Here is a 14,006-nt window from a genome sequence, read left to right as displayed (position 1 = left end):
GCTAAGAGTTCAGCAGATGTTCCACATATGGGATCTACACGTCATGCTGCACCCTGGACAGAGGCTCGTTCCCAGCACCCAATGGGATGTAACATCATCTGTATAGTGTCAGTTCTACCCTGTGGCATTTTAAAACCCTATTTTACAGAGTCTGAATGCCTTTCTTAGTACTAGTTTAATGAACCAGCACCTCATGGTGCAAAACAAGTAGTAATTTTTTGGGTAAATCCATTATCATAGCAAGCAATTTACTCTTGAACTTCAGCTAATCAGTAGCAGTCTTTAAAGACTATAAAACAGATTTAGTTTCTACATGAATTATAGTTTCTTGGAACTTCTTTTTCAGTGTCTTCAGTGGGTATACTTTTTACTTCCCTACAGATGACAGAAAAAACCAGATTTTCAGGATTGCAGTGCATTGGTCCAGTGAGGACCATGCTTGGAGCATGACAGCCCCTCCACTGGGACAGTAACTGCATGGCCTGAGCACAGTAGAAGTCAGTGAGTCTCACATGTTATCATTCAGGATTTGTTATAGCCTGTGACAGTTTCCCATTGTTAAGAAAAGAGCAGTTAAGGAAAAATCATAAGAAAAGTCCCCAGTCCATCCAGAAAGGATAAAGCCGGATTCTTAAAATATTTTATTAAAAAGTTAAAATCTTGTCTCTGACAAAAACTGTTATGACAGTTTGCCTGTAACACCTGAATGTGTAAACCTAACACAATTCAGACAACATTTGAAAATGAAGGGCATAAACTTAGAAGTAGCTTTGGAGTGGTTCTCCCAAAATGACTTCCAGTTGTTGAATTGTCTTCTGACATTGCTGTTCAACTTCTTCACATTCATCTAGAAAAAGAAATTGAGCAGGAATTAAGCAGAGCAGTTATTACAAGGCTACCTGAGGAAGGCTTCACCATCAAGGTTAGAACCAACCTCAAACACCATATGTGAAATTATTATTCAGAAATATTTTGTCACTGAACTATGCAAACTCTTTCCATTAACAGTGATCTAAAACTTGCACATGGGGAGATGTGCAAAGGCTACAACTCTGAAGAAGCCACCATAATTTAATTGAACTTCATGAGTTTGACGTAATCCATTTTAGTTTGCATTTTGCACAGTATAAGCTACCATATACAAATTCATAAGATTTATAGCAGTTATTACAAAGAGCCTTTCTGAATCTTTGAAATGAGTCACACTTCACTAATGCCAGTTTAGAGCATTACCTTCCATAAGCTCAGCTAAGAATGGAATAGATTCTGGTAGTAGGACCAGGTAGTTCTCCTTCAGTTTTTGGGCAACTTCTATCAAAGCAAGCAGGGCAGCAAATCGGACCTAAACCAAAACAATTACGTAAGGAAACAAATATTACAGTATAGTTCCCTGTTTTCCCCCACCTCTACCTTCCTTCCATTCATTGTAAGGTTATAATCTTTCATTACTGAAGGAAGCTAGTTTTAAGCTAACTTAAATACTAACATCTGGGTTAACATAATGGCAAATAAAAACCTGGTTGTAAGAAGGAGGTAATGTTGCTGGAAGTTACTTGATATCATGGACTTCAACTTCCTGTCACAATGCCACTTCCACTCTATCAGGGCTTAGCTCAGCATGGTGAAAAACCAAGTACCCCATCAATAGGAGAGTCTTGACAAAACTCTGTACACAGGTCTGAAAGCTGATTAACTCTCTTCCATTACCCCTCTAAAGTGCCCCTGTCTTCGTACACAAACAATTATCTCTTATTCCAACAGATACCAAATGTTCAAAAAAGCCCAAACCCCACAGTACGAAAGACATGGAATATTAACTGCTTACAGCAAGAGCAGAAGAGCAAGGTGCACCCATCTCTACAACTTGGGAGTACTGTGGTACAGCACCAGTACTTTAATTTAGGCTACTATTTCAGCAATGACTTGGTTAATTCACTTCTGATTTTGGGAGCACTGTTCCCACTTTCTAGCATGACAAAGAAAAGCAGTTCAAATTCTGATGGCTCCCAACCTTAGGAGAACTGTGCCTTGTCTTCAGCAAGATCTGATAGTTCAGTGGTTTCCAAAGAGAATCATCTGCCATTGCCACTGAAAACTGAGCTATGCAGGGTATCAGGTGTGCTGTCACTCTGTCCTGGAACTTCTCATCTCCTCCAAGCACATTTTCTAGCTGTGGAAGTAAAACAGATCCAGGCTCAGATAAACCCAGCCAAAAACACTTCTAGCTTTGGCTTTAGGTACTCAAGAATTAAGTCAAAGCTCATCAGTGGGAGTGCACTGGTCTGCAAGAGTTCAATAAACATTCATGAACTTTACAGAATGAAGACATTTAAAAAAAGGATATAAAGAGTCAGTAATTCAGAGCCTTAGACAAAGAAATCAATACTGTCTGTGGCCCAAAAATGATGAACTAATCCCCCTCTTTTTGGTAAGAGGGAGGACTGACACCTGATTTTTTTTGTTAACTATGGAAAAAAAAAAATCAGCTGTGAATTGTTTCTTTGGATTTGTCAATACCTGATCAACCAGAGGCTGCATCAAGGTTTCTGCTCTTTCTTTACTCAAGAACTTCTGGGTGTCAAACAGGAAAAGCTTGTGCAGACAGTCCATGGTGAACTGCAACAGTAGACAGCTCTTTTCTGTGTTATTGTCCGAGTCAAAGAAAGCTTCATCTACACACAAGCCAAGGAGAAGAAAAAAAGTATCATCAATGATATGAAAACACAAAACTTCCCAAAAAACTGCAGGACAGAAACACTGCTAGCTAAGGGATGTACTACATAGCAATTATGTACTCATCATTCAGAACAATAAAGTGGATGTGGTACATTATCTGGCTTTGAGCTACTGCCCCAGCAAGTCTGCTATTGATGGAAATAAAAGAGAATAGCCACTGGCTACAGGAGAAATACTAGGCCATACCTGTGGATATGGAGAATTTCTTCAGGTCACTAAAACTGGGATGGGCAAAACTTCCCACAGAAAATAGTAACATCTATTTTTGCCCAAGAAAGCAGAGGAGTCTAGATACACCAGGCAGCATATAAGAGAAGTCAATGAATGAAAAAGAAAAAAAGTAAAAAGAGAAACCCTCTTTCTACACAATTTCATACTCAGGGAACTCACTGGGGCTGACACAGAAAATTTTCATGTGATCTCAACATTGTAATAGCAGCCCCATGCCCATGGATGAAAAATGTCCTTTGGTTCCATCAGAGAAAGATTTCTCATTTACCAGGGGAAGAAAAAAGAGAGAAATTAATTATGTGTGCTGTGAAATAAATCCTGTAAGACTAAAATTTATACAATTAAAATTAGCCTCTCAGCAATCAAGATTCTGTAGCCATAATTGACAACTTACCAGTTTTAGAAATGTTGACCTGGTTCAGTGTCTCAGCAAACGGCTTCACTAAATGACCAGCAAAGAGGGTGAAGAGCCCCTTGAGCTTGTCTGCAATGCAGTCTGCTATTCGGTGGAATGTCAGCAGCCTGTCTCTTAGGGTAGCCTCTGTTTTGGACCAATCAAAGAGCTGCAAGTGAAAGGCAGATTAGCTGTTTCCTGTGCCTGCACACTGGAAAACACAAACATGCTGATGCAAATGAATTACATTTAGACGTCTTACCTTGAAGAAGAGGGGCCTGAAAGAAGTCTCAGAAAGTTTCATAACCATACTGATTAGACAGTCAATAATGTAAGCCTCTATTTTACCAACTTCCTCTAAATCATCCTAGAAAAATCAGAAAACATAATTCTGAGTTTGAAATGTAAGAATTTGAGCTTTCAAAGCACATTTTATTTTTGTCTATTTCAGACTAAACACTTAACTACCATATTTTCCACCATAAAACCAATTTGGAATAGAGTATCTGACACCCAGAATTTCAGAGCACTTGTACAATGGAATCTACTAATCTTTTCTTAAACAAGTGATGGAACTGGCATGTAGAGAGGTGCAGCTGCTGCTCATCCTCCCAATCAAGCTACCTCAGCATGTTCTGTTCGGAAGTCCAAGACTTTCATGAAAAATGCTGTCAGTTCAGTCTGATGGGAGATCAGGTGCTCCTTCTCCATACCAGCAATGTGCTCCTTCAAAATGTTCATAAGGGGACCCAGGCAATTCTGCCAAAACAAAAGCAAAGCAATGCAAAGGCACCTATGATATTGACTGTAACTGAAAAAAGTAACTAGGGAATTGGATTTATGTACTTTATGCATTTACTCATTGAAATAATGTAGATAAAATAAATACTTTTGGGGGCTTAAGTTAGTAGGATTCCTGAAAAGCATTTTGTCTACCCTCTGCCGTACTGGAGAAAATTCTGACTCACCCATGTTCCTAGCACATAAATGAAGTCCTTTATGAATGGGACAATCTCCCAAGCATCCATCATCTAACAAGCAAAGGACATTTAAATTGCTGGATCTCTTCCAGATCTACCACCTTTCCTGAATCACTGCAGCAGTAGAGAACACCCCAGAGATCATAATATAAAGACTATGGCAGATTTGGCTGGGATGGAGTTAATTCTCTTTAGAACAGCTCACATGGTGCTGTGCTTTAGATCTGTCACCAAAACAGTGCTGCTTACACAGCAGTGTTTTAGCTATTGCTGGACAGTGCTTGTGAGACTTCCTTTGTTTCTCACTCTTCAGCCACAGCAAGCAGGCTGGTGGTGGCCAAAGAGCTGGGAGGGGACACAGCTGAACTAAATTTTGGCCTGCTTGTTTCTTTTTTATTTCTTCTTCTTTATCACAGTACTGAAGGATGAAAAAAGCTCTTACCTTGCGGGTATGCAGCACTTCACTGTAACACTTGGTAACTGCAGGCAGGAGTATCCGGGGAGCCAGCCTTGTCGCTAGGATGGTTTTCAGCGCTGCTACACGGATACTTATCTGGGAAGTGGGACCGAACTCGGCCACAATCTTTTCCAAGCGGACAACCTGTAAGGAATCCCAACACAAGTTAGGCCTACTTAGCAACTTAAGAACTTATTTTCCAGGTGGTGCACACAGCAAAATTCCTGTCTGACATTTGAAGCAGACAACTTAGTAGTTGTCTGGAATACCTCACATTAAGCTGTCTGTGTACAAAGCCTCACTATCTTCAGAAGACAAACACTGAAAAATGCCCATGTCAGCAGCAGAGGGTTAGAATGACTCCAACAAGAGTGTCAGATACACGTTTGAGGAGACTGAATATTACAGAATGATCTTTCGTGATCCATCTCCCTTTTCAAAGAGGCAAAATACAACCTATCTGTGGGAGGAGAAGGAGATGCTCTTAGGTACTGTACCTCAGTTATCTGCTTAAGAAAGTGAGTAGAAGAGTAGTATGTTGAGAGCTTTCACACAGTTGGCACACAGAAGTCTGTTCAGTTTCAGAGAAAAAAAAGTAATCTCTACAGCTTGTGGGATCTGGACAGGCCCTGTCCTCCCCCATTACACACCTGTAGGAGTCACAGAGCTCACCTGCAACAAGCACTCCAAAAGATAAGGACTAAGGAAGTGTGGCAGTGTTTCTGCAACCTTTAGCAGAGCAGTGATGGCACTCAGCAGGTAAATCTCATTGGAGACCAGCTCCTTCTTACTTTTTAATGTCTTCAAGAGTGCTGGCATCAGCCTGTGAATAACCACACATAAACAGAAAGGTGAAGTAACTGACCATTTGGAGGTACATTTCCAATCAAATAAATCTATCTATTAAGTCTGCAAGGACAATTTTCAAAAGAATTTTTTCATGCATATTTGAGAAAGCTCAGTATTGTGGGCTCATTGCCATATTTTATTTTGAAGCTAATGAAGGATATTAGATTTAGAATCACAGAATGGTTTGGTAAGAAGAAATCTTTGAAGGTCATCTAGATCAACACCTTTCACTCTATCAGGTTACTCAAAGCCCTGTCTTTAGTTTAAAGATTTAATGGCAATAAGAGACTTGTATTTGTAAAGAAATAAAACAGTCTTACAAGGAACAAGTTAGATACTTGGATTCTTCTTGGACCAGGAGAATAAAATAACGTAGCATGAGGGGTTTTCAACTGTACTTGTTCTCATGTTTTTAAATGCAATCTGTTCTACAGAAAAAATACAGACTATGGTCTGGTTTTTCTAAAGCCATAAAGCTTGCCTCTCTAGTGACAGCAGCAGACTCCATAAGGAACTCTACTGTGCATTACAGAAGTCTTGCAATGTTCCCCACTAGTTTCTTAGTTCTATGACCACAAAGCACCTTCAAGCACTAGAAATACTTTTAACCTTGTCTGCACAAAACACACACAAGGGGAGACTGCCTTCATCAGCATTCCTTCAGTGATCCTTTTTGGCATAACAAACTCCTGTTGCAGTTGGTTCTGTTAAGAAGAACCCAACAGTACCTTGGAAGATGAGGTATTGCTTGAGCTTTCAGTGTACAGGTGACCTCAGCTATACAGAGCAAAGCACTTCCCATCACATTTTTTTCCTCCTTCTCTGAAGAAATGAGATCAATGGCTGTTTTCAGAACAGGCACAAATGGCGCTGGATTTTCTGTGCCAAAACCTTTGCAGAGCAGCTTGAGGCTGAACAAAGCAGTCTGCCTGTTGATGGCTTGCTCCTCCTCTTCCTCCTTTCTTCTGCACTTGACAATGGCAATGAGCTCAGGAACCAGCTCTAAGAGCTGCAGGATCTGAGAGAACAGGAGAACACACACATCAGACATTGAGTTAGAAACTCAGGACCTGCAAGGCAGCTGTGAGCAGGCAGCCTTTGTGTCATTGCTCAAGAGCCCTTGCCTGGCTTGGCACTGGTAATTTCTATCTTTACATGGGGTCAAGCACTTGCACATCAATCTCCCTCTGGAGAAACCCTCCCCTTACTTTTGCTAAAGGAACTGGGTTTAACCCCTTTGCCTCACCTGGCTCTTCTGCCACTTGGTGCGCTGCTGCACCTTGTTGTTCAGGAGGTCCATGGCCTTGCGCCTCACCGACGGCAGCTGATTGCTCATCAGTCCCCCAATTACAGGGATGAAGGTTTCTGTTGGCAGTAAGGCATTGACCTACAGGAAAACAAACAAAACAACACCATAAATGCTTCTGCATGCACTGTGACATGGCAGCCTCCTGATATGACTCTCTTCAACTTCCCTCATGGGTTTCAGGCTCAAAGAAGAGAGGACAAGCCAGCAATGCTGTACCTGAGGCATGCAAAACAACAAAGCAGGGTCCAGCTAGTCCGTGTTCATTGGCTGCTAAGCAGTTATTATCCACCAGCTCTGAGATTTCCTCACCAAGTCCTTCTGTCTGCTCTCATGAGCTATCCCTCTTTACCCAAAATAATTCTGCAAATGCCCTCTGCATGTACATAATGAAAACTGGATATGCTTTACAGGTGAAAAAAAAATAATTCCAAGCCGTAAAAAGATCTATGTTCTCACTTATGCAACAAGATAGCCACTCAAATTCTACAAATATATTTCTAATCAGAAAAAATAGTAAGATGAAAAGCGAAAGGATTTAATTTCATGTAGAAATACGCAACAGCATTAGCTAAGTCATTCTATGAGTTAATAGTGAGAAATGCCAAGAGCCATTTTTCTCCACCAGACATAGTGAAATGACTGCTTACAACCAGTAGAATATTTAACTAAAGGAAACAAGCATTCCTGAGTTTTGTTCTGCTTGTCCTAAGAAGCCGTTAGCTGTAGTTATTCAAGTTGTTAGCTGTTTTAAACACTGATGTACCAGGCTGCAGACCATCCAATGAAATATAGTACTAATGCAACAAGAAACCCTACAAAGTTTATAATCATATTAACAAGCAAAAGCAGCAATGTCCCAGTGCTAACATGGGGGCTAGTGAGACTTACTTTATCCAGCATATCATAGCACTTGCTAAGCAGAACCCTCCAAAATTTGGCCGTTGGCTTGTCCACATTTCCTTCCACTGAAGATGCCACAGTGTTTATGTAGTGAAGAACTTCTTCTAACAGCCTAGACAGCAAGGAAGTAACTTTTAGCAAGTAACAAGGAGACTAAACAAGTCCATTGTTTTTACTGGAAAGCATAAAATCTCACAAGGCAACAAAAATACAAGGAAATGAAACAGAAAAATTTAAAAATGAGCGTCCATGGGACACAGCATTTAAAATAAATCTTACACCCTTTTTCCCTTGGAACAAATGTAAAAGCTAGGCCTCTGCAAAAGAAACCCTCAATCTCATATCACTGGCTTTTACAGCACAATGGCTACAACTGTGGTCTTTGGTTACTGGTACTTACACCAATACAAAGGCAACTGTGAACTACAAAAACAGTAAAAATTATCAAAATTTTTTTTTCTACCAATAAACCAATATATTTTGGCAAAAATCTGCAGTTCCTTTAGTGATTCACACATGAACAGCATGACAGTTATGGCCAAGCATGTAAATAACCTCTATCAAAAATACCGAAGGAGTGAATATTGGGTAGAGCAATCTTTCAGAAATAAAAAGCTCCACATTCTATTGAAAGAAAAAAACAAACCAAAACTAAGTAACTTGCACATAACTTGTAGCAGAGGACATGTAAAAAGTATGATTAGAGTAAAAGATATTCTAATGGCATTACACTTAGATATTCCTGGGTTGCAGTAAAAGCTAAAAACAGGGGAAGGGCATATTTAAAGCATACCTCTGTTCCAACTCCTGCAGCTCTTCTGGTTCTCCATATTCAACTATCTGGTTTAAAAAGCAAGAATGAAAATATGAAACTTACCTCCCTTCATTGAACTAAAATGTCAGAATACACAAATTTTTTTTTTAATCAAATGTCCACTAATATGATAATTATGAGTCCCTACATCTGTACTTAAGCCATCATTCTAGAAAGAAATCTGGGAACCTTGGGCAATGCAGTCACATTAGCAAATGCATTTCATGCTGGTGGATGATTTTCAGCTGAAAATCTGGGACTACCTGCTAGAGTCAGAGCCTGAAATTCATAACATTTTGTCTTTTCAATTAACAGCATGAATCCCACATGGAATTTGGAGTTAAACAGGCTGTGAGTGAAATCCCAAGCTCCATAAAGCCAGTGGGAGTACACTGGGACCAGAATTTCACTTGGTTACCTATGCATCAATCACATAACTAGAGACTGTCTGGAAAACCCTCATTGAAAATAAATAACATTACTGAGAGGTTTCAAAACTGTGCCAAAAAAGGTGTCAGTACGATACACTGGTGAGTGCCCTCCCTTTGAATATAAAGTCGTACTAAAAAGTAAATTACACCTCAGCTATTACATTATGGCACAATCACTTACTGTGATCAGTTTAGAAGCAAACTGCCATTATTACCTTTTTCACAAAACTCTGAGAGGACAGAAGCTGTGACATGAAGGAGACTGACAAGAATTTGAAATGCCGGAGTTGCTTGTCGGAGTGAGACTCCACATTAAAGAGCTGCCCATCCTGATTTTTCGGCTTTGTCTTACACATTAACTTTTTTGTCCCAGGATCATCTGTTGAAGACATTGACAAAACAAATTTACATCCAGGAAAAAAAGATAAATATTTCATTTCTGATCACAGAAGCAAAGTAAAATTACAGTTGTTCAAAGCCCCATCCAGCCTCGCCTTGAACACTGATGGGGATGGGGCACCCACCACCTCCCTGAGACACTTGTTCCAGTGCTTCACCACTCTCAAAGTTTCTTCCTTATATCTAGTCTGAATCTCTTCTAATTTAAAACCACTACCTCTTGTCTCTTATATTAGGAAGGTTTACATGCATTTGCTGTCTCTGTTTGGGTTACCTTCTTTATTCTCTGGCAGTTCTGTCAGATACTGGATTATTTTCATCACACTCTGGAACTGAGAACGTACACTAAATTCGCAGCAGATGGAAATCCAAAATTCGGTGTCTGATTCCAGGACAGCATCCTGTTAATGGTTCAGGAAAAAAAGGAGAAATATTTCAAGGATTAAGAAAGAATATTTTTATCAATACTAACAAAAATACTTGAAAACGCCTCAGTGAGCTTGTGAAAATGCCATGCTGAGCTGGACACTTCCAGGATTAACACCAGGGGTAAAAGCAGCAAGCCCTCGGAGAGAACATAGCTCCAGAGGGTAAAGAGAGAGATTAAACTGCTGCAGCAAAGACTATCTTCTCACCAATCTTCCTTTAATAATTCTTTCTGTTTTCCCCATAAACTATGCTTTCACCTAATCTCAGGGCCTGCTTACACAAAACCTTAATAGGGTTTTCATCTTGGTCTGTAGAAAAAGACCAGTATCATGTTTCACAAACACAACTGAGGGAAAAAAATCCAACTATTACTATTGAAGCACTACAAAATTAGATTATCAGCTCTTCAGATCAAGAATTGCTGTACAATATGATCCGATCTATTGTTCAGGCCCCAGGACATAACACTACTGAATGTACAGTACAAGTCATAGCCAACATCACCATCAGGTTCTGCTGTAGCACAAATCCAGAGCTCGCTATCTTTTCCAGCACAAGCAGGGGCTTATTGAGAACCTTCCTAAAGGCAGGACCACAAACAAAAGAGATCAGGCTCTCAAGGAAAAAGCTGACCCTTCAGCCTGCTAACCTTGTCTGTGTTTGGTGTTGCTGTCACAGTTTTGGTCACGTACTGCTCAAAGAGCAGCACCAGGAGAACCCAGAGGAATTTGTCTCCTCCCACCGTAGTGATCAGCTGGGACAGGATGGGCAGGCGCCGGTGCTCCGGCACATGGGGCAGGGCATCCACAAACACACGAATGATCTTGATCACCACCTCCTCCACGCTTCCCGAGGACTCTGACAAGTCACTGTCTTCAGCCTGTGCATAAACACAGCAGGTCAGGTTACTGCAGGTGGGTACAAGGCCTTTCTTTCAACTTCAGAAAATAAGAGAAAGCACCAAGTGGCAGACGACAGCACTGCCAAATGCGTAACCTCAAGGAAAACGTTAAGTGTTCCCAATTAAAGTTTTAAATCATACAGTTCCTTTGAAGTGTTAAAGGAAGATGCTTCAAATAAAATTTTAAAAAAGGAAAAAAAAAAAAGAAAAAAAAAAGAGAAAAGCTCTACTTTGCATCAGCTGAAACAAACAAGACATTTCCAAGAGAAAGCAAAGCCACATCCTTCAGAAAACTTTGCCTGAGTTAGGGTCTTAGATTCAAGGGCCTAGGAAAAAAAATATACATGGGCTACACAGTCTAAGTAACATGTTATAGTCTCTTCCCACATGTAATAATCGTGTGCCACAAAAAATTTGTCACAGAAACTTGTGTGGGCTGCTAGGGAAGGGTTTAAAGAAAAATATTAAAGAAATCAATTTGTTTCTCTTTTTATATAACAGAGAACTGTAAGAGGATGAAAAATGTGTACACATATAATTAAATATAATCTGGGAAATCCTCAACCCATTACTGAAGATATTTATTTCCCCAATTAATTTTTACATGACATTTATACATCATACTTCATGTTTAAATCTAAATATGATCAAGAACCAAGATTTCTTAGATGCAAGTGAAATCTGACTGAAGGAAGTGTCGATTTGAAAAATGAGGATATATTTTTGTTTTGGTTTGTAGCCATTTATCTAAGAGGTCCAGGCAAAATCAAGAAAAACCCCACAAACACCAGCAGGAAGAATAAAAGCACTTCCACTTCTTTCAGACCACATCTACTATTCCTATGATGGCATATTATAGGAATAATAACCAGATTCTTCCTTCCAATGGTTCCTCTACTGAACTTGACTGCTATTTTTATGACTTGAAGCTTGAACTTAAAGTATGTTTCAGGTCCTCTCCACATATAGTTGTGGTAATTTTGGCTAAACCATTTATAAAGTGCAGAAACTCAAAAGACTGAAAAGAAGCAGCAGTCTGATGAACTTGGTCAGAGACAGAGGAGTCTGAATTACATTATATTACATACAATTTAATGTCTATCAAAATAATCCTAGAGTAGGTGACAACTTATTCTACCACCAATATTCTAAATAAAGTTACTTAATTAATAATCTTTCCATTAAGTAGACAAATGTACCTGTATAAGAGCAGGAATAACCATCTGCACTGTCTTGTTAATTACTTGGAAAGTGTAGGTATCATCCAGACGCAGGACATGTGCTCCCATGAATGTAAAAATGGGCATAATGTTGTGAAGAACTTTATCCTGGAAAAAGAACAGATGAAATTAGTTCATGCTGTTGTGCATATCGTACCTTAAGGCATTTCTCATTCCCACAAATAAAACTAGATTCCTGTAAAAAAAAACCAAAAAACCAAAAGAGAATCATGATTGTCCTTCAAAATCTCCCTAAATGAGTTTTAAATGGATATTGTCCCTTAATGCTAATTACTGTGTGATTGGTAGAGTTCTAAACATTACTTAGAAACCAAGACACACATCTAAGCAAGTAATGAGACAGTGGAAATTGAGAGTTTAGTGTGATAAAACACCTTGTATCCTTCCACTCAGTGCCAGGTGAACACAAGTAAAACCAGCTATGAGGAAATCTGCAGAAGCACAAATGTGGTTGTGTCACATATTCCAATGATTTTCCCACCCACCTTTTTTGTACCTGTAAATCATCTGCAATATCCACAATCATACAGTGTAAACTAACCATACTCATTTCAATTTTTGGCTTTTTGGGGGCCTAGACTGTAATCATCGTAACTAATTTTAAGAAGGCTGGATTAGAGGTGTCACCTAGCTCAAAAGTTAGTTTGCTAGATTTTGCCAGGACTTAGAGCAATAAATTGCGGGCATATTTTTCATTTAGTTTTAGTGACTGGTAGAAGTGTTTTAGATTTTAAAAGTGAGATGAGATGAATACAAAATGTTTCCTTCTATTCTGACCTTGAAATTTTTTTAACAGCCAATATTAATGTAAAATAAATGCCTGGTTTTATAGCAGGTAATGGCAGTAAGATGGAAACAAAAACCCCAAACAATTAAACTACAAAATCCTCCAAAAATGTATCAAAAATATCACAGTTTTGTCTTTTAGAAAACATGCTACTTTTCCAAATGCATGGAGAAAATATTGATATGAGTATAAAGATGCAAACTGAGTTTGATACACCTGGATAAATTTTGCTGGTTCAGGGTTTCAAAGCAAAAGAATCTTAGAACAGTGTACAGTCAAATTTCAGTCCATACAAGAAAAGGCCAGTTTCTCGGTCAATTTAAATCAGAGCAACCCAGTTTTGTTATCAACTACAATTACATTTTTCAGTATTGTACAAGATATGAACTTGTAACAATGCATGTGCTAACAGGCCAGGTGTTTTCCCATTTTATATAAAAAAGCAGGAGAAAGAAGAAACAAGGCATGAGAACTCTGACCAGAGTGGAAAGGTCAGGCAGGGCTGGTGCCAGAAAGCAGCTTCCATTTCTACTGCACTCCACTGCGAGCCACAAATGGTCAGTGACCAAAGCACCAAGACAGAGGTTTGTTTTCAACTAAAATGGAATAGAAAGTTCTAAAAGATCAGGGAACCTGCCCATTTTGCCTCTGGCTCCTTTTCAGGAAGTTTTTCCCCGCAAAAGAGATCAGGACGTTCTTCACAAAACCCAATATTTGGAAACCAAAGAGAAGAGCCGACGCATAAATTCCAGGTGTTACTTACAGGAAATATTCCAGCAGCAGCACCAAGGAGCAGCAGAGCATGGTGGTGTGTCTGGGGCATTTTAGAAATCCTGATGCACCGAACTATCAGTTCCACATTGAATTTTTCTTTGTCCAGGATATCTGCAGGTAAAATAATACTCACAGATTAACACATTAATGGTCAGCCATGTAGGAGTAACTAGTACACTCAAGCACTGTTTTTAGTGTGCAAACCATACCTAATGCACCTACAAAAAACAATTAGGAAGGTAAACTTGTATATCGCCACAGAGAAATCTATCTCTCCTCAACAAAACAGTGTAGACTGAGGAAATAAACCAAGTTGAGACCATTGTTTTAATGTTGAGCTGGTGAGAGAATTACCAAGAAATGAGTCTGGTGAT

General features: G+C 39.3%; 1 protein-coding gene across 3 annotated transcripts in view; it reads right to left on the bottom strand.

Moving 5' to 3' along the window:
* Positions 1-626: 626 nt before the first annotated feature.
* Positions 627-14,006, bottom strand: part of HEATR1 (HEAT repeat containing 1) — a 34,970-nt gene continuing 21,590 nt past the window's right edge. For all 3 annotated transcript variants that reach the window (XM_041485451.1, XM_041485450.1, XM_041485452.1), the window contains 18 exons: positions 13,622-13,743; positions 12,030-12,158; positions 10,579-10,809; positions 9,775-9,901; positions 9,317-9,480; positions 8,650-8,696; positions 7,845-7,968; positions 6,894-7,034; positions 6,376-6,665; positions 5,471-5,621; positions 4,784-4,942; positions 3,986-4,120; positions 3,624-3,728; positions 3,362-3,530; positions 2,518-2,672; positions 2,012-2,170; positions 1,234-1,342; positions 627-847 (listed from right to left, as the gene is read on the bottom strand). In XM_041485451.1, the coding sequence (XP_041341385.1) occupies positions 759-847; positions 1,234-1,342; positions 2,012-2,170; positions 2,518-2,672; positions 3,362-3,530; positions 3,624-3,728; positions 3,986-4,120; positions 4,784-4,942; positions 5,471-5,621; positions 6,376-6,665; positions 6,894-7,034; positions 7,845-7,968; positions 8,650-8,696; positions 9,317-9,480; positions 9,775-9,901; positions 10,579-10,809; positions 12,030-12,158; positions 13,622-13,743 (2,606 nt within the window). In that variant the 3' untranslated portion in view covers positions 627-758. The remainder of the gene's footprint in view (positions 848-1,233; positions 1,343-2,011; positions 2,171-2,517; positions 2,673-3,361; positions 3,531-3,623; positions 3,729-3,985; positions 4,121-4,783; positions 4,943-5,470; positions 5,622-6,375; positions 6,666-6,893; positions 7,035-7,844; positions 7,969-8,649; positions 8,697-9,316; positions 9,481-9,774; positions 9,902-10,578; positions 10,810-12,029; positions 12,159-13,621; positions 13,744-14,006) is intronic.

Source organism: Pyrgilauda ruficollis, unplaced genomic scaffold (genome assembly GCF_017590135.1).
Source record: "Pyrgilauda ruficollis isolate IOZ18807 unplaced genomic scaffold, ASM1759013v1 scaffold70, whole genome shotgun sequence".
NCBI classification, from domain to species: domain Eukaryota; kingdom Metazoa; phylum Chordata; class Aves; order Passeriformes; family Passeridae; genus Pyrgilauda; species Pyrgilauda ruficollis.
The sequence above is the reverse complement of the archived record's forward strand: the minus strand, read 5'-3'. Positions and strand labels throughout refer to the sequence as shown.